This window comes from Seriola aureovittata, chromosome 13, assembly GCF_021018895.1.
Source record: "Seriola aureovittata isolate HTS-2021-v1 ecotype China chromosome 13, ASM2101889v1, whole genome shotgun sequence".
Classification (NCBI taxonomy): domain Eukaryota; kingdom Metazoa; phylum Chordata; class Actinopteri; order Carangiformes; family Carangidae; genus Seriola; species Seriola aureovittata.
Genome location: NC_079376.1, coordinates 12,322,721 through 12,342,220, shown reverse-complemented (window position 1 = coordinate 12,342,220; position 19,500 = coordinate 12,322,721). Strand labels below are relative to the sequence as shown.

Genomic DNA, 19,500 nt, shown 5'->3' with positions numbered 1-19,500 from the left:
CCCTCAACATTGTTACAGCCACCACATAGTCGAAAGTAATCAAGAAACTAATCACAAAACTGATAAACTCACTTAAAATGAAAATAAAAAATGAACTTTTGATTAAGGATTCAATTTTCCTCCATTTGTGCTTTATGTGTTAATGTTTAATGTATTGAATACTGTCTGCAGCAAGACCCTGAGGAGACACACTTTGATGTAGGCTCATATAAGAGAAGAAACAAAGTGAAACACAGCTTGGTGAGCTTTGTGCTGTAGAGCAGGTATCAGTGGACATGGGTCCTAGAGGAGAAAGTCAATGAATTTCAAATGAAGCTGTGTGAAGTTTTTCCTGACCAAAGAGAGAGAGGAAGGAGCCGTGTGTGTGTGTGCGTGTGTGCGTGCGTTTGTGTATAGAGGGAATAGAAAGAGAGAACAAGCGCACTCTTATATCCTTAAATCCTCTGAGGATTTCCATGAGAACCAAGAACAAATGGGTATTTATGCTGAAGGACTGTTCATGATGAATCCTCTCATTCTTGAGGGCCCTGGCTCTATCAATCATACTTAAGGTTTCACATTGTATCAGAAATAATAAGACAAGTTAGATATAGAGCTGTGTTGATTGTGACTTATTGTTCCAAAATATGTCTGTAGGCTGACAAAATTTAAAACTTAATGTTCAACATAAAACCAATGAATTATAATTCAAAATGATAAATTCTGTAATTATAGTATTATACATACTATAATTTGTTATGTTATCATGTTGGAGTTCTGGCCACAGCCTAATCAGTGTCACATCAGGTGGTTTTAATTAGCTGTCAAAGCCAAAACACCTGCTGACATCCAAGATTAGAGGCCAGAAATGCAACATGCTTGATTATTTGAACTCACGGGCTCCGTCCGAAATCACTCTATATTTGCTACCCACAGTAACGCACTACATTCATTTTCCCATTTTTACTTGCGTGTTAGAATTCGTTGTGTGAAAGCAGTGCCTGTAGCACCAACACTACTTTTTGCTGCAATTCTGACAATGCTGAGTAGGTAGAGTACAGTTGGTTTTCATAGCTTTAATACTGAAAACAGTTTCCTGCTGCTGTGGCTGAAAACAACACTGTGAGAGTGATGAGAGTGACCGAAACCTGAAAAGTTGTGGGATGGACAACAATGAGCTGAAACTGAATATAAAGCTCCAGATTCAGGGGATATTTCTAAGTAGGTTCATCACTACAAACCACCCACTTCACACAGTTTTCATATTGTCAACATTGTTATTTTATTAAATTGATTATAACTGCTTTAATCCAAATTTTAAATGTAGAACTTTTACAGACAACAGGATATTTTTTTCCAACACTGCTTAAGACTAAATTTACTATTCACTACTGAGTAAACTATTGACTGTTTATTATAGGTAATAGTGAATGAGTGAATAATAGTGATTTCAAACAGCTATAGAGACCAGCGCAGCAGCAACTGAATATGCAACCAAATTCAAAATGCTAAAAACACTAATTAAGAGGAAACTTGATTTCTTGGCATGAAAAAGTAAGTGAAGATTGACAGGGAGCAAACAGCTCGTCAATAGCAGATACTGACACACTTAAAATAGTAAATAAAACACCTTCTATACACTTACACAATGTGTGTGTTTGGATTGTGTGCGTAAGTGTTTCTGTGTGGTCTGACTCTTTACATGCATAAGATACAGAGATGTACATTTCAAGACATACATTAAAAGGTCACAGAAACAGAGGCTTTGTTTCTCTCATTGCGGCTTTGTGTGCATGGCAGGTTTGTGAAACTAATCAATATATTATGATTTTAGAGTTGTTCAAAAATTAGACACTAAACCCAAAGCTCCTTATCCATGCAATTCATGAGTCAGAACACTAATATAAGGCGCAAAAATTAGTTCTCTAAGTACATGTGTACGAACTAATGAATTCAGTTTATCTTCAGAAACTTTAAATCTATTTTCACAGTGTAGTTGAATCACGCTTACAGAAGAACTGAGATGGCAATATGTTAAATTAGTTTTTTCTTTTTCTTCAGAACATTTTTTAACAGTGATTATGGATCAAAACAAGTTATTGTAGGCATGTCAGAGTCTATCTGTTGGTAATATTTCATTTGCAGTCCCCAGACAGGTGCTGTTTATAGTAGTGACAGTGTGTGGTGTAGCAGGATTTCTTTATTAATTAACATGTGTGTGTACAAGTGTGTAAACTGACCTCATCTCCAGGTCATGGCTCTCTTGGGCAGTGAAATTGTACAAAGCCACATATGTGTTGAGCTTGAGGATTTCTTTCTGTAGTTGGCTCTGCTCCAACTAGACAGCAAAGATAAACAGAGACACATGAGCACACAGATTTGATTTTCAATAAGTCTCAGACACACAAACACCATATTCTCTAGAGCTCCTTTTCTTGCAGTTGAATCTTAAATTACTCCTTTGGCATTCACATAAGCAGGAGAAGCCCTTGTTTACAGTACACTGATAGATGGAGGAACTGCTTTGGATGTTCTGCAATCTGTTCCTATTAATCCAGCGTCAACATGAGTAGGAGAGGCAGGATCGGGTTTTCAAGAACGCTCAGGAAGTTAAAACAGCACAGGATTGTGGGTGGAGAGGAAGTTCTTGGAGAGGTGTTAGCACAATTAGCAGAGAGATATGCTGCCATTCTGGCGCTCTTCACACCTGCTCAGAAAACTGGTGGGTGCATTTTCCTGTTTCATCACCAATACCTTGAGTCTGAATCCAGCCTGCTGGGTCACTAAGGACAACTTGTCTTGTTCCTGCATGGTGCGTGGAGGAAAATGGTGCTAAAAGACCTATTTTTGCAAGACAGCAGGAGTATTTGACTTCTTTGTGGCATTGTATAGTAATGAGGGAAAGTGCTTTTTCTTCTGTCGCTCCCCGACATCACCCACGTGGACTGACAAAGTGGCTGATGGATGAGTTGAGTTAACTGCGGCCACAAGGCAAACTACCTCTGTGGCCTCTGGGTGAAAACAACAACATCAAGCTGTGGCAATCCATTACAGCTAAATAAAAGCTTCTCACTGGCCTTGAGAGGGTCTTGATGCTGTAGAAGCCTGGAAAAGTGGCTGACAGGATGGGCAGGCCAAGATAATGGTCTCCTTTGTAAATGAGTTTCCAGGAAATAAAGCAGTATTTGAAGTGAAGGACAATGCAACGATGGAAAAATGGAAAAAAGAAAGCAGCGTGGATTCCTTTAGTCCTACAGTTGTTGCTTTTTTTTTTTGGCTACTTGGGGGTAGTACAAAAACTTGGAAACACAACTTGTATCACCTTATAATGTTGATATGAACATGTTTGCAAAGAGTTGTCTAATTGCACATTCAGCAGATGCATTATTAACATTCATTTGGAGTCGTGCTTGTTTGAAGTTCGAGTCCAATATTCACTGTCCTTGTAGCTCTGTTTTTGGTCTCCTACAACTCCTGAGGAAATTGTCTGGCTATTTAGCTGCTGTCTCTGTGTCTGGGTGCGTAGTGTACCCTGAGTTTATTCAAAACATCAGATGAGAGCAACAAATAAACCAAAACAGGAATAATGTGGGCCGGAAAACCAAAACAATGAGCAAAAAAATGCTTAACTGCTCCGTAGAGCTGAGAGGAACCGCAGAGCCAGGGTTAAAATTCTCTGTGGGTTCAACACTTTGACGACCCTTTTCACAATCCACATGCTGATTAATGATTAATTTGAACCACATATAGATATAAAATTATTAACTAAGCTTTAAGTGCTATTTTCCAATATTTTTATTCCAGTGGAGATGATTTAGTGACAGATTTTATGCTCCCGGCAGCATCACAAGCAATAGAAGTTTGTTTGGAATAAACAGAACCTGCCTTAGATGAACAGAAAAACAAAAATAGCGCCACCTACACAAGATCAAACTTTCCAAAGAGAGAACTCAAGCGAAAAGAAATAACAGCAACCAGACTGAACCAGACTATTTTACTGTCAATTGATCTCGGGGAGTTTAACACAAAACCTGGAAACTGTGAACAGATGGCGATCCTGTGTGTGACTGTGTGTGTTCCCATTTGTGCGTGTGAGCCTCTCATCTCAAATTGGAGGCCCATTCACTGGTGAAGAAGCAGTTTTCGAGCGTTTTTCTCTGCTCATTACCCTGCCGAGCCTCCATCTGTCTGTCCGCCAGCCTGAGCTAATGGACCCGTCGGATGACAGACAAACAGCCCGCTGCCAGCTGTGCTCGGTCCAGCCTGACAACACCACACAATGCATTTCAAGTCTCTTCCATGAAATGGATGGCCGGACTGCTAGATTATATTGTGTGTTTGTGTTTGTGTTTGTGTGTGTGTGTGTGTGTGTGTGTGTGTGTGTGTGTGTGTGTGTGTGTGTGTGTGTGTGTGTGTGTGTGTTTTTGCCTTGTATGGTTATTTTTTCATTTTTGTGTTTGTCCAAGTATCTGTGGTTCTTTTTCCACTGTTGACAATGGAGATAAACACGTTAAACTATAAAAGTAAACATGACAGATGGCTGGACATTGAAAATATGTACAAAGAACATTGATACTGAAAGCACCTCTTCCACAAATCCCACCATGGAAGATGAAAAGATGCAGGGGTGATAAGATATTCACAGACATTTAACCTTTATCTATCTCTGGCATGAATTTTGCACTATCAGCACTATATCTACACCGTAGAGAATAAATACAGCAGCACAGATCCCAGAGCTGAAGAGCCAAACATTAAGGTCAAGGCTTTGCCGTATCAGTACAGGCCAGCGGTCGTGTCAGCTCGGGTATGATTTGTTACAGCAGGAAGAGAAGTTTTCCCTCAAAGCCCTGGGAAATTCAGCAGCAACGACAGAGGCGCGGGGCCAAGTGCAGCATGCTTAATGGGCGCAGACTGGACTGGCTGGGTAGCAGTTCTCAGAGTCACCAGGCAGGGTTCAGAAGTTGGTCAGTGAACAAAATTGGTTCTCAGAGGTTTTCAGAATACGTCAATAATACAGTGTTACAATAAAACTATTGGCCTGCAGAATACCAAGCGGAGTTGGCTACTGCAGCTGCTAACGTGAAATTGCAGAGAAGACAGTTTAAGCTTGCCATTCCTCTAAAACAATATCTTCAGTTTACTTTTTCTTTTTCATCGTTATGTAATCATGAGTTTATCATTCACTAAAAGGCTTTTTTTTTATTTACAAAAGTGGCAGCAAATTGTCTCTGCAGGTGAAAAGGCTTTACCTCACATCTGGGTGATGTTTGTGTTTTAAATTAAATTGAATGATCACATGATTTTTTGTGGGACAAAAGAATTGTGCAACCTTTTCGGCAACTGTTTGAACAACTGACTCTTCAAAGATTTTAAAGAAAAATGAGGCGGTTGCCTTGCTATTAAGAAAAGACAGCTTGTAGATAAAAGGTTTTTTGGCAGTTGAAATTCACTGAGATTAGAGTTTTGTCAAACATGGTCTTTTGATAGAATAGGTGCCTTAATGTCAAGTTGCTTGTAAAGCTGCATATTGTAAAAGTGAAAATAATTTCCTGCAAATTCAACATCATCAGAGACAGAGAGCAAAGCAAACTTTAAAGCATTCTGATTTCCTCTGAATTTAGTTCCTGGCATTATATTACAAGAACAGTACTACTCAGGCATATAATAAACTCGTGTACACACAGCCATCAGGAATTAGATGCAGCATGTATTTTGTAAAATTATTTGATTGATTAGTTCCTTACTGGCAAATCATCAGGTTTTCCCTCTGGCTGGTGGTAATGCTCCGTCCCGTTCTCAATGACTGTGAAGACTGAGAAAAAAAACAAACAAAGAAAAAATCACTATAATTAATAACCATTTCAATAAACAAGAATTTATTAGTTTCCATTATAAACACAAAAAAAATGCTGATATCTTTGCCCCCGGCTAGAACTTTACTAGGAAAAGGGCAAAATGTTTACATTTTGTCCCAAGTGTGACACCAGTTGAAACATCTTGGGGTCATTACTGTGAAATCGAATGGGTCTAAAAGAAGTCATAGCAAGCAACTGGTGTGATTATGAGGTATCTTGTTTGCAACTGGAAACTGACGGTATCAACAAATCAAAGATGTAACCAAAAACACAATGACTCGACTTCTAAGGTTGATAAATATCCATAGCACAATTCTGGATAGCTTCTCCTTGACCATTGCTGTATTTTCCCATCAACCGAAACACTATCAAGAAACTAGAACAGGGTTGTGGTCAACACATAGCATAGGCTAACAAGATGAGTTGAATGTTAACTATTTTGTTGGGCTAGGTGCCATTCTCTGTGGGAAATATTTCAGCAGCACTGTAGCTATGCTTCAAATAGCATTTTCCAGAACCGTGGTGCGCTCCACCACTCTCTTTGCCTTCGCTGCTCAGGGTGAATATATTGGATTGTAAGGGTCAGTGCCTTGCCCTTCACTACAGAGGCTATTGTGCAGCAGAAAATCCCCAGCATCACTAAATCAACACCTACACATAATGCAAGATAAAAAAAAAAAAGAGGGGTCCACACATTTCTGTAAGTTTTTTCTACAGCGTATTCTAAAGCAGGCTCAGAGATACCACAGCAAAAAGAGCAAATTCAACTCAGTGGAAAATAATGAAGAACCTTATTTGATGGTTCAAAGGAGCAGGATTTGATGTTGCAACCTTCTCAGACTCACTTGTGGGAAGAGCAATAGGAATAGTATTTTTTTTTTTCTCAGTGCGACTACATGGCTTTGATCCAGATGCACACAGTGTACCATAACGGATACTCACCATCATCACTGTGTTTTCTCGACAGCTCCTGCCTGCTGCTGTGAGCCACCACCTCCTCTGGAACCTTATCCAAGTCACTGGTCTGCAGAGATGAGGTACATTAGACAAAAGATCTATCAATAATCTTCTCAATTAATCGTTCTGTCTATTTACGTCACAAAAATGTCAAAAATGTCCATCCCAGTCTTCCAAAGTCCGAAGTGACGTCTCTAAATATTTTGTTTTGTCCAACCCACAATCCCACATACAAATATATTTCACATTATTGTCATATAAAACATTTTTATCGAGAGTTGGAACCAAATAATTTTGGCATTTCTTGTTTAAAAAAGGATTCAGACTAATCTTTGGAGATCTATTAAAGAGAGATGGATAGAAATAGATATAGACATAGATAGAGGGAGATACAGATAGATATGTGATATATGGATAAACAGAAACAGATAGGGAAAGTGATAAACAGAGATAGATGGCGGTATACTGTAGATCAATAAGTATGAAACTAGCTAAAATACACCCACTCTCACAGACAAACCAGCTGTTTTGGAGAAATCTGCAGTGTAGCAAACACACGGTTTCTAAGTCTGCATGTGGAAACTATTAGCATAACCCCTGTTGAGATCACATTGTCTCTCTGAGTCTCCACTGACACACACACACACACACACACACACCCATTCACTAACAGCTGTACAGGACAGGACAGGATGGCCCGAACCCAACAGCTTTCAGATGTCATCATACAGAGGCTCATGTCCAGACTGCTTATACAGTTTAGCTTACATTAGAAGTGATAAGCTATGAAACACAGATTTGCTTGTGCGTTACACACACATTGAAAGGAGGCTGGAAAGGACTGTAGCTCTCCAACCAGTCTAGTCCATCTACAGAGCTGTAACATGAGAGTTTGTACCGACATCTCCCGTCTTGACACTGCCTGGACCAGACTGCCTTTATTGGTAGTGTTTACAGCCCTGCAGTGGCTGTATCTATTTTGACGATCAGCTACAGTGGGACAAAACTACAACAAGCGTGATACCTGAACTGAACTGGGATAATCGACTAGTTCACTACTAGTTCACTAGTAGATTATTATAGTTTTTACTAAGACATGGAATAGTTCAAACAACAACAACTCTCTTTGAATTCGAATCTTTCTCTTTCGATTTGTATTTGAAATCTATGACAGGTACAGTATTATGTGTCAGCAGGGTAAAAACAAACACTTCCCGACATGATAAATTATGCTTTTCTTACCGAGTTTCTGTGTGGAGACTCAGAGCCACTGGCCCTCTTGGCCTTTTGTGCCAGGGATGTCCCAAACCTCAAGGCCTCATACACGGGGTCCACCTTATTGCCACAAGCTTTAGAAAAGAATAATACAAGACATAATGACATAATGATGACAAATAAATGTTAAGCTCTTGTGAAAGCCAAGTGGTGATTCACAATACTACATAACAATGTAGGTAAATTTTATAAAACGGTTCAAGTGCAAAAGTGGTTCTGGAAGAGCTGAGTTACGTTTTCACTTGAGAGCATCCCATCCCACACAGAACAGAACTTATATTGGAGATCTAAGCCGCTCACCAATGGGCATAACTTCTTTGATACAGCCATACTGTTCCTGGATCAGTAATGGAGAGCTGTAGTACCGCCGAAAGCCTTTTGGCTGGGGAGAGGAATACAGAGAGGGGAAAAAAAGAGAGGCGATAGACATTAGAGACAAATCAATATGTTGCACCGCAGGCAGCACAGCATCCTGACACTGACATACTGCACATAACTCTATTTAATCTGACATTTCTGAACACAGCTGACATTGTAGAGCCTAAGTTCTGCCATACTGCATACCAGGCATTACAGCAAGCTCATGCATATTTCACCCCACAAACTGAGCAGACGGGCCAGTGTCAGATAATACCTTAAATATGAATAAAATATGCACAAAATAGTCATCAGTTTTAATTACACAGCCATATTCATGAGGGAATGATCAACAGAATCATCAAATATTCAGTTAATGCTAATGATCACAAATGTAATGTAATGTAAAAAGAAGGAAACATGAAAAAAACTAATTTGAGCATGAATCCTAATCTTAGTTTTGTTGTTAATCTGCTATAAGATATTTATAAACTATTCGAAGTAAATATCCAAACAAAAATGTGTGAATTAATAAATAGTGATCACATATTTCTGAAAAAAATACGTGCCAGTGTTTTTAAATATATATATTTTTAAAAAATGTATATATATATATATATATATATATATACACACTATTAAGAACCTTTATAAACCAATATTGGTAACAATTAGCCAGTAATCACATGATTTGATTAATGCATTACTTATTATACCAGTATAATACTTATCAACACTGTGTCACATGTGCCATGTAAACACAACTTGAAACTTGACAGTTCAACTGTTTGTATTTCTGTCCTAATTAAAGATGTGAACTGCGCAACTGTGAATGTGGTTAAAGAACACAAAACCAGCAGTTAGCTACGTTAATTGGCACCTACAGTATGTCTCCATGGGGGATGGGTTGTAATCCTGTTTATAGAGACACTGATACATCGTTTCATGCTTGTAAGTGCCTGAACAATTAGAACTAAATATTATTATTTTATTTATTTATAACATCTGAGCACGAGTTCCAATGTATGAAGCAGTTTGTTTGGCATACATTAAGTGACACGTGTTTTTCTACAATGAACAAACTGGTTTGATTCAGGGCAGAGGAGCGAACAACATGCATCATGCAGTGTAATCACAGTGCAACTAACTAACTGCCACAAAAAAAGGTGAGGATGTGAAAAACAATCGCACGACTGCTGGTCTGGATAGCTTGAGAGTTACACAGCAGGAGAGACAGAATGGGTGGAGTGGAGCGCAGATGCTGAAGGGGCCGTCAGACTCAGTCCACACTCAATACTGCACTACCCCGCAGCAGAGGTGCTACATTAGTTCCACTCAATTTAAATTAAATTTCAGCACATTATTGTTTGAATGAAAAATATTAATAATTACAGTTTTAATTGGTGCATGACCATCATAAATTCATAAATGATTTGTTATGTTCAAATCAAAACATAAAGGAGTAGAAGATGTGGCTTGCCTGTGGTCACCTGACTAGAAAAACTGGTCTTAAAGTCTAGGTCTTAATTTATCTGCCTGTCATGTCCTCATATCTTCCAAGGCCTTCAAACATTTATCATTTCTATATCCATTATCTGCCTGCGTCCTCACCAATCAATACTTCCCCATCAGTTTTGAATCTGTCTTAAGCACAGAAGAAAGACAGGAGATTGAAATTCTCCAAAGTCCTTGAAGACATGTTACCTGAGGCACAGTGAGTAATGATTAATGTAAGTACTCACAGTTTTTTGCATTTTCTCTAGGTTTGTGATTTCTGGAAAACATCCCAGATAACCAATGTACAGCCATTTACTGATAAGATAACTTCAGTTCTTTACTGGATGTGCGCATCACGACTGTTTCTGTTTGTTTACATTTCATGTATTCAAACCGCGATTGGTTAATCAGTCCTCCTTGATTCGTTGTTTAACTCTTCTCATGATGAGACGACTAAAATAAGCAACCCTTGAGCTCTTCAGGCCCATCGTAAGAACTGCATGTCAGACTTTCAGGGGCAAACTCATTAAGGAAAAGGTTAAAGGAGCACACTTTTTTCTTTTTTTACTTTGGCTGCAAACAAAAGACACCTGTCACAGTTGCTGCATTTACTGCACCAATGTTGTGACAGCAGTGATTAGAGATACAGGTAAAAGTATAGTTAAGGTCATGGAAGCATTTCTGTCATAGTTTTAGATATAGACTATTCATGTTTATATTCATCAAAAGTCATGATGAGAACAGCACAGCACCTAAATTATTTATTCATGCACAGATGTTTTGCGCAGGAACCCTTCCTCGGTGCACAAGGTTACAACCAAGCACAGGTGAGCAGTACAACTAACTTTACTGACACACAGCCCTGACCCTCACTATGCTGGTTTAAGTCATTGTTATGCAAAAGTTAGGTTTATCCTGTACATACTGAAACACCAAGCTGGCATTTTAAGATTTAGACACTTCACACACACTTAAGTCTCATCACACACATGTCAGCCTCTTCAGACGAAGGGCTAAACAGAGAGAACAAGATGTGTTTACAAATTTAAACTAACATGAAAGAGTTGAGGTTGTTCATTCATTTATAAGTTATATTCATCTGGCATGGTTAAGACTGCGTAATTTCTATGTTAGCTGGGAAATTAGTAACTTTATTAATACTGTAAATAAATAACAGCAGATACTTCAGTTAGAGCTGCAATCAGCTTTTGTAAAAGCGTAATTGTGTATTTCCTCATTCCCTGTTTTGGGAGGTACTGCTATTTGATCACATAGACAGTAGGAAATTCATCCAAAGCTTTTGAATACTGGGGGAAAACATGCAAATGTTGTGATCTTGTCTCTTTCAATCGCTGAAAGCAGAGTCACGAGTCAGGTCTGACTTCCTAAACCGCAGTGCTCTAGGCTGCATTCTTGCAAGTCTTTTGAATAACCACATGTGTACAGTGAGCACCAAGGAAATTAAGGAAGATGGAGTAAAAGATCTGCATGAAGTTGTGGTTGTGAATATGAGCTCAATGACCGGGAGGAAATGAGGACACCTGCTATTGTTTGCGGGTGAGCGATAAGCAGTGCTCGTCAAAACCTGATAAGTGAATCATGTTATTTATCATAAGTATCGCTCTGAATCACTTCAACTTTTTGAACTGTGTCACTGCAGCAGATCTGGTGCAATATGTAGCTCAAGCACTGTAGTAAGACTCAAATCTCATTGGCTACTGACTGAGGGTGTTTGCCGAGTTTCAAGCAGTGACTCACATATCAACTGACACATATTGATTATTAATCATGTTTGATCCAAACTGGCAGGTCTCCCAGAAACTTTAATTGGACTGGAGTTGTTGTTGTTAAGACTGAATAACAACCATGTGTTAGGAGAGAATTACTCTTTCCTAGTGAGTGCTCAGCTTTTGTTAGCTAAGATACCAACATACTGTGCCTGCAATAAAACTGTATACAGAGCCATAAAGTAATGTGTCAATGTAAATAACACAATCTTTCCGAAATTTAACTTTTGAAGAGTCTCTGGTAGAACTGGTAAAATAACTAAAACTGCATCATTTACGCTAATATTTTGCAGCTGGTTGTTGCCAAAACCAATAATTATAAATTTAGGTTCTCTCTTGGAGCCCAGCTCTGCTATCTGAAGCAATAAATACATATGAAGTAAAGTTATATAACGAAATAGCTGAACCACAAAGGCTTACATGTTCATTACCCCTGATTTTTCAACTAGATTTGTTAGAGTCGTTATCACTGTGTCAGTTAGTTCAGAAACTTAATGAAAAAATTAAGATACACTGAAGATTCAGATCATGAGGTCACTTGATTTCTTTGCTCAAGCATTCTCGAGCCAACAGAAACAAGCATGGCTGCAGAAGTGTCCAAGTTTAGAGTAAGTAGAATTTAGAGCTGTTCTCCACTGGGGAAACTTCCCTTTTTATGCATGACCTCTCAACCTCATTTTCCACTCCTGAGAGCCGATCATATCTTCAAGCCTCATCCCTAAGGCATCTAGTGGAAAGACGTCACAACGGGGAAGGAGAAAAAGGGCCTGTGCTGTTAGTATCACATCCATAATATTTCCATAAGACGTCAGTTCACTTTATTCTTGCTGAATAACACCAAGCTATTCAAGTTATTCCAGATTTCTTCAACTGATTCCAGCTAAGTTTCCTCAAGCGAGGTGTAGTCAAGTTATACAACATCACACATAATATGACCTGACAGTGCAACAATCTCTCTCTCTTCACTGTGTGATGTGTGTGAAAGACTAAAGAGCACTAGTTCAGTTCTGACTGCCAGTTTTCTGAACTGCTATGGAGGTGAAAGCATTGAACCCTTTCTGGCTCTTGGTTTCACTAGTGTGACTGATCCCTCCCCAGTAAAAAAAAACAGCCTGCTCGCCCCGACAAACCAACTCCGTTACCAATTGGTTTCATTATAATGCAGCACGTCCACAGCTGATGATTGTGGATCGCATCATAGCCCACAGTCTGATTTATCATCACCCAATAATGAGGATAGACCTCCACAAAGTGTGTTTCTAGGAGGGAAATGACACAATAACGATAGCGATTACTAAGTTGAAGGGTTATTACAGTACGTGGTCATTACCTCTAATTTCTGAAGTAATAACACTGAAAAGCTTATAGACTATACCAACTATTAAATAAATTTTCAGTTAAGGCAGTTTCGCTCTAGCTTTTTATGTCAACAGATAAGCATAATTGAAATCGACCAATCAGCTCTAATTTAATGTTTTAGAGGTCCTTAGCAGGGAAGTGGCTTTTATGAAACTTAACAGGCAAGTAAACTGATTTAACTATAGATGAATAAAACCGGTTTATTTTAAGGTTGACCAGTGCCGTTTCCAGTGTGGTTTTGGAAAAGGTTAATAAGCCTAAACGGTTCCTTATAGTGTTAATTTTGTGAATGAACACTATGACTAAATATGTTCATCAACAACCTTTTTTTCCATGGCAAAGATGAGACAATGATGAGACATCACAACATTAAACACTAACTATATCAACATACTATATCATTGACAAAGAAAGACGAGACTAAAATAGAGTTTAACAAATAAAAACTTTACCAGACTTTCTCTTTTTTTTTTATTGACTATATATTATAGACTTTTCGACGCAGCGGACTGTGACTTTATTGTGCCGTGCGCGTCATATTAACAGCACACAATGAGCACAGAGTAAAATAGTTATGGTTTTCTTTGACTAAGATAAGTCTAAAATGCCCAGACTTTTAGTCAACTAAAACTTTGGTTGACTAAAAGTGAATATGATAAAAATAACAAGGATGTAGCTGACAAATTCCTGACAAAATTAATAGTAGTTCCTAACACTTTTAAGAGTTCAGCATGCTCAAGTGTTAATAACCAAAACAAAAACAAAAGAAACTGAGAACAGGGACAAGCAGATAACAACAGCAGATTGTCAATATGCTGTTATATTATTTATTCAGTGTAATTATCACCAGTCATTATAGCCAACTTCTCCATCTTTGTGATACTGAAAACTTCTCACAAACTCATAACCTCTGCTGGTGTTAGAAAATATGGAATTTAATCATTTATAGTGATGACTAATCTTACTCTTGCACCCTGTAACTCGACAAAGACCAAGGCTTGATTTACATGTAAAGAAAACTGTGAAATGCCAAACTCATAATAAAACTGATCTTCAATGGTGGTTATAAAGCTGCATCAGTGTGATCATATTGATCCTGACTTAATGGTATATGCTGACGGCAGCACGGTAGAACATGACAGAGGTGAGGTGGAGGTCAGAATTTTTGTAAATGGTGTGCTGCATTAACATTATCTAACACACAGGCCGACAGAGTGATGATATAACGATCATGAGGATGATGCCGAGGATGGATGGTGGTCACAGATGTACCGGCACACTCACACATACAGAGTGTGATTTCTGAATAAGCACATTCTGGTGGGAAATCGTCAGAAAGCCAACTCCAATATGTCTGTTTTGGTTGTTCATAATGACATCAATTATTATATCCCTGAAGCTCAGAGTCTCCCAAAATGTTGACAGCTAAGTGAAGAGCGTTCCGCCTATATCTTGTCTTGATGTCTTGTATCTTTCTGTGTCGTACATCTTACCAGTTTTCCCATGCAGCGCTGCTGTCCCACTCCATTCTCACATTTGTGGTGGAGGCTCATCTTGCAGGCTTTGCAACGCAGGCCGTGCTTTGCTGTGTTTCCCGCCAAGAACACCACATGTTTGGCTGTGGTACCTGAGACACACACACAGAATAGAGGCAACAGGTTCAAATCTGTTTTGTCAGGAACTGGACTCCATCTCATTCATTTATTTATTGTCTATAAGCCAGAGTTTCTGGAGCCTTTCCCAGCCAAAATAAAATTACATGTGGAACATTTTAACAGGGACAAAATTTAGCTAATGTGACATGTGATGTGCTCTTCTGCAAAACCATCAATACGAATGTAACTGAGCCAGTGCTATCTCCGACATGTGAAACCATTTCAAACTTCTGTCTGAGTGCAGATCACCCTCACTTATTAACACGTGACTCGCTGTGGCTGGAATTAATGAAGATTAATCTGACTTATTCGCGAACCAGAGTTACGCAACATTTAAACTTTAAGCATTGAGCGTGTGTGTGTGTGTGTGTGTGTGTGTGTGTGTGTGTGTGTGTGTGTGTGTGTGTGTGTGTGTGTGTGTGTGTGTGTGTGTGTGTGTGTGTGTGTGTGTGTGTGAGAGAATAACAAATGAAGAACCTCTGTGAAATACAAAGGAGAGAGACTGTAGATGATGGAGCAGAAAAATTAGTGATAGTTTTGGGCGGAAATGTGAGATTGTAAAGAGAGACATGCTTGCAGAGAATAAAGCTCACATGGCAACAGTGACAGCTCAGTCTTTAATGAAGATCACTGAGCTTAGACTGTCACCGTGAATGATTTTGTAAGGCTAAAAGACAGACAACAAAAGGGCAAGATATGAATTGGCAGGTATGCATGAATACATGGTAATGGTGTGATTGAGGAATTAAATGTGATATCACTGCAGGGGAAATCTGGCTTTCACTGGTCATCTTACAAATTTAATCAAATAAATGTGGACCTGATCATTAAGAAGGTAGTTACTAGACTGAGAAGGTAAATAGCTCAACCTCACTTATCTGTCAAAAGTTCAGGTGCCTTAACTTCGAAAGATTTGAAAGATCTTGATATTACTGTCTAGACCTTGAAACATCATGGGCCATATTCCTGCTTACAGTGAGAAAAAGATCCTGAAAATTGGGCTAAGCCAGCAAAAAAAATGTTAATATAACATTTCATAAGTTCCACAATCCACCTGTAGGCACAGAGTCCAATATCTGCTCCACTGAGATTGTGTATGCTTGGAGGGAGTCAGATTGCCAGAGCTTAAACATCAAATATCAACTCTGTACATATTCTGCATTCAAATAATATGTTTGATGGAACTAAACTTTTATTTAGTAGTTAAGCTAATAACAAACTATTACTGGACAGTGGAAACTAGTGGTATAAGGACCAGTATGTGAAAATGTGAATTAATATTCTTTTGTTTTCATGTGGACTCGATCTATCAAAGAAGATGAAAGCAGAGACGGGTTCCTGAGAAGACAAATTACCTGCAAACCATTATGTGTTATACATAGCATGACAAAAGCCACCACTTACAGCCGGCAGTGGTGTATCATTTAACAGCTATTCCACATTACCAAGGGAGGACACTGTTACCAAGTCCCAGTGCTGCAATAGTTGTAGTCTGGCAGCGATGCGCCTCCAGCTCTTTATTGATTAATCAATGATCACGTGCCCTGCTCTGGCCCACACCGTCCGTGTGTGCGTGTGAAAGTATGGATATGCAAAGGAATCATTGATCCACTTCAGTGGGCGTCAAGAGCACTAGGGAGGTAAAAAGATGATTTGACCAATCAGGTTTCATCACAGAAAGATTGTCAATGTTTTTTGTGCTTTGTGGCTGGCCATTGTGGCAGGTAAATAAAATCAGCATTTCAGGCCAGGTTACCCTCAAAATGCAGCATATTCAGTTTGATGAGCAGGCCGAGGGGGGTCAGTGAGCAGAGGTAATGCTCTACTGTAAAAATGAAACCAAGCAGAACACCTGATCCCCGAACAAGACAGCAAACACAAGACACTGTGTGCTTAAAGTACAAAGCCCCTCATGTGTAATTTACGCAGCCAGCAGAGGGGGAAAAAAATCTCTGCTTGCTCTTCACGTGCCGCAATGTGACCTGGTGTCACGGCTATCTGGAGCTGGACAGCAGTTAAACTCAGTAATGTCTGGAAAACTGGATATGCACCCCCCATTTTTAAAGCTCTTGTGTTGCTTGGCTGAGCTGGCAGAGCTGGTTACACTGAGACGGAAACCGAGAGAAATGTGATCCTTGCCTGAATCCTTGCCGGACAGCTACAGATCACCGACAGCAACAACGACAACAACAACAACAACTGCTGCAGAAGCAGAGGCAATGAGCACAACCTGCACCAATTTTTAGGTCACTCGAAATCAGGTCAACTGATGATGTTGCTTAATGAGCACTTTGAGTGTCATTCTCATTCAGCAAAGAATTTCTCTTTGGTATATTTAAGCCACCCTGGCTCAGGCTCTTGTCTGTCTCTGCGGATGCGCAGGAGCAGGAAGCAAATGAAGTTCCTGTCAAGCTGTTGTTGATTGGTTTGTTTGAGCTGACTCATTCCAACATGGGAGAATTGTGAGATGCCTCCACGTTAACTTGTAACAGCTAAGAAATGAACTCAATGCTGTGTTTTAGCAGGACGATAGAAGAAGCTGACATTGTCTTCCTCCTTTGGTAATGGCGAGGTGATGACGTTAGTGTGTGTGTGTGTGTGTGTGTGTGTGTGTGTGTGTGTGTGTGTGTGTGTTTAGGTGCTTTTTCCTCCAGGCTAAGAGAAGAGTCCAGGGTCTAAAGCCATTACAGCTGTGGGGAAAATGAATTGACAGTGTTGCTCTCTCTGGCATTTGCTCTTTCTTGGCTACTCTGCCTTTAAAGTCTATTATTCATTTACACTAGAAGAACAAGACTCCTGCCATATTTTTTTCTTCATCTTCTCTCCTATCCTTTCCTGCACAGTGTTTCTTCCTCCATTTTGCTGTTTGTCCTCCTTACAGTACCCCTATCAAGCTGCATAAAGCTGCAATAGCCATACACTGATCCGTTAAGCTGCCAATCTTACTACACACCTCCTGATTTCATGTGCAGATAGCCTACATTGCGACAATGGTTCCTCCACCTCCTCTCCCTCTTAAGCTCCTCCAAAACACTGACCTGAGCAGATCTCTTTTGTTTATTTGCAGACTTTAATTAGTTTCTCCCACAGCCATTTAATTTCCCCCAACCATTTCCCCTTCTGGAAAATTAAGGAAATAAGGCATAGAATGCTTAATGCCATATTATAGCTGTTTTTTTATGTATCCATCTGTGATCAGGGGTTTTCTGAATCTGAAATCAACTGTATTGCTGTGCTCCATTGTGACATTAAGTGTTCTTAGAAATAAAATTTATTTGCAGTATTGAGGAGCATCAGTTTGCAAAGATATCCGATCCGAAATTCTCTGCCGCAAACTTTAATTGAAATTTTGACCAGATGCTGGCACTAAAAGAGACATTAAGTTTCACAGGAATCCATACAAAAAGACAGTCAGACAAAACCACAAATCTCAAGCTCATGGTTGCGCGTGAGGAACAGTCAGAAGATCACCGAGGTCATCAAATTCTGATCACTTAAGTCTGTAGAATTCATCTTCTGGGAACCATGGATGTCTGTACAAAATGTTGTGCCAATTCATCAAATAGTTTTCGAGATATTTCGGTCTGGACCAGCCAGACACACAGACATCAACCCCACATGCCTAAAAATAGTTAGGATGAGTCAAGTCTCAAACTTGAAATAATGTTCACTTTCCTTAAACTTTTCTTGGGCTGAATTTTTTAGATTACATTTTCTTGCAAGCAACAATGTAGTTTGACATTTAATAGTGCATATTTGTAACAGATGTGTGGGACAATGTCAGCTGTCAGTCGTTACAGTAAAGTGGATACAATGAGGATCAGTGGAAGGGCTACGTCGTCACAAAACGCAGTGGTATCCTGTTACAATGCACGTGCATGGTGACATGTACTAAGTGACTCAAGCTTGTGATAAAATACCAAACACACTACTGACATCATCTCACACTGTGAGAGGTGTGTGTCTGTCTGTGTGTATGTTTTATACAGGGAGGTGTGGTAAAGCATCATTTAGCATCATAGCAGCATTTGTCTGCTGGCTGACCTTAACCCCTGACCCCCAAGGTTAATTTCTCTCAGGGGCTCAACCAAACCTGTCATGTGTAATTCAGGGATTTCATAAAACAGATTAGTGCATGTTAATCAAGTGAGATTACTCTCTCAACTTCTTGCTAATTCGAGGAATTGGATGCCTTGATTTGTGGCATTTCAGGGATCTTGAAAGTAAATTACTGTCTAACCTTTAAAAGCTGTTGCAGGAGATCAGTCATTACTGTCTGACAGTGAGATTTTGTAATCATAGTTAAAATTTCTGCATATTCCATCTGTATATGTCCTGCATACTGTATGTCATTCTAGAAAAACAGACATTGTTAGATATAGTGTAAACTTTTAAGCTCTGTATGTTGAATTTCTTATGTAAAATATCTTTTTTTTTTTAACCCTCTTAGCATGTATATATATACATATATATATATATATTTTTATATATATATGTGTGTATATATATATATAAAAGAAGAACTTTGTAACTTCTAGCTGCATTGTAGATTTAAATATATTGGCAGTTTCTTATCCTGGCGTTCAATTACAATTAGTCACATCAACTGAACACATTGTACAAGGTATTGTTTTATATACAGTACAAGGGTTTAAAAAAAACACAGATGAACGCCTACAGTAAAATGGTAATGTGTTTATGGCTCTATCAATTATTTACTAATGTAGTTTACTCTGCCTTCATCTAGTAAAGCTAATGGATGACTCAGAGAGGACT

The 19,500-nt window shown here is 39.1% G+C and overlaps 1 protein-coding gene and 1 long non-coding RNA gene across 5 annotated transcripts in view; one reads left to right on the top strand and one right to left on the bottom strand.

Moving 5' to 3' along the window:
* The window catches only part of stac (SH3 and cysteine rich domain), a 35,468-nt gene that overhangs the window by 9,046 nt on the left and 6,922 nt on the right, over positions 1-19,500 (bottom strand). For all 4 annotated transcript variants that reach the window (XM_056393893.1, XM_056393894.1, XM_056393895.1 and 1 more), the window contains 6 exons: positions 14,563-14,696; positions 8,370-8,451; positions 8,037-8,143; positions 6,780-6,861; positions 5,727-5,794; positions 2,220-2,317 (listed from right to left, as the gene is read on the bottom strand). In XM_056393893.1, coding sequence (XP_056249868.1) covers positions 2,220-2,317; positions 5,727-5,794; positions 6,780-6,861; positions 8,037-8,143; positions 8,370-8,451; positions 14,563-14,696 — 571 coding nt within the window. The remainder of the gene's footprint in view (positions 1-2,219; positions 2,318-5,726; positions 5,795-6,779; positions 6,862-8,036; positions 8,144-8,369; positions 8,452-14,562; positions 14,697-19,500) is intronic.
* LOC130180393 (uncharacterized) overlaps positions 1-19,500 on the top strand; it is a 38,074-nt gene that overhangs the window by 16,993 nt on the left and 1,581 nt on the right. The window contains exon 2 of the long non-coding RNA XR_008829397.1: positions 6,805-6,874. This is a non-coding gene — a long non-coding RNA (uncharacterized LOC130180393). The remainder of the gene's footprint in view (positions 1-6,804; positions 6,875-19,500) is intronic.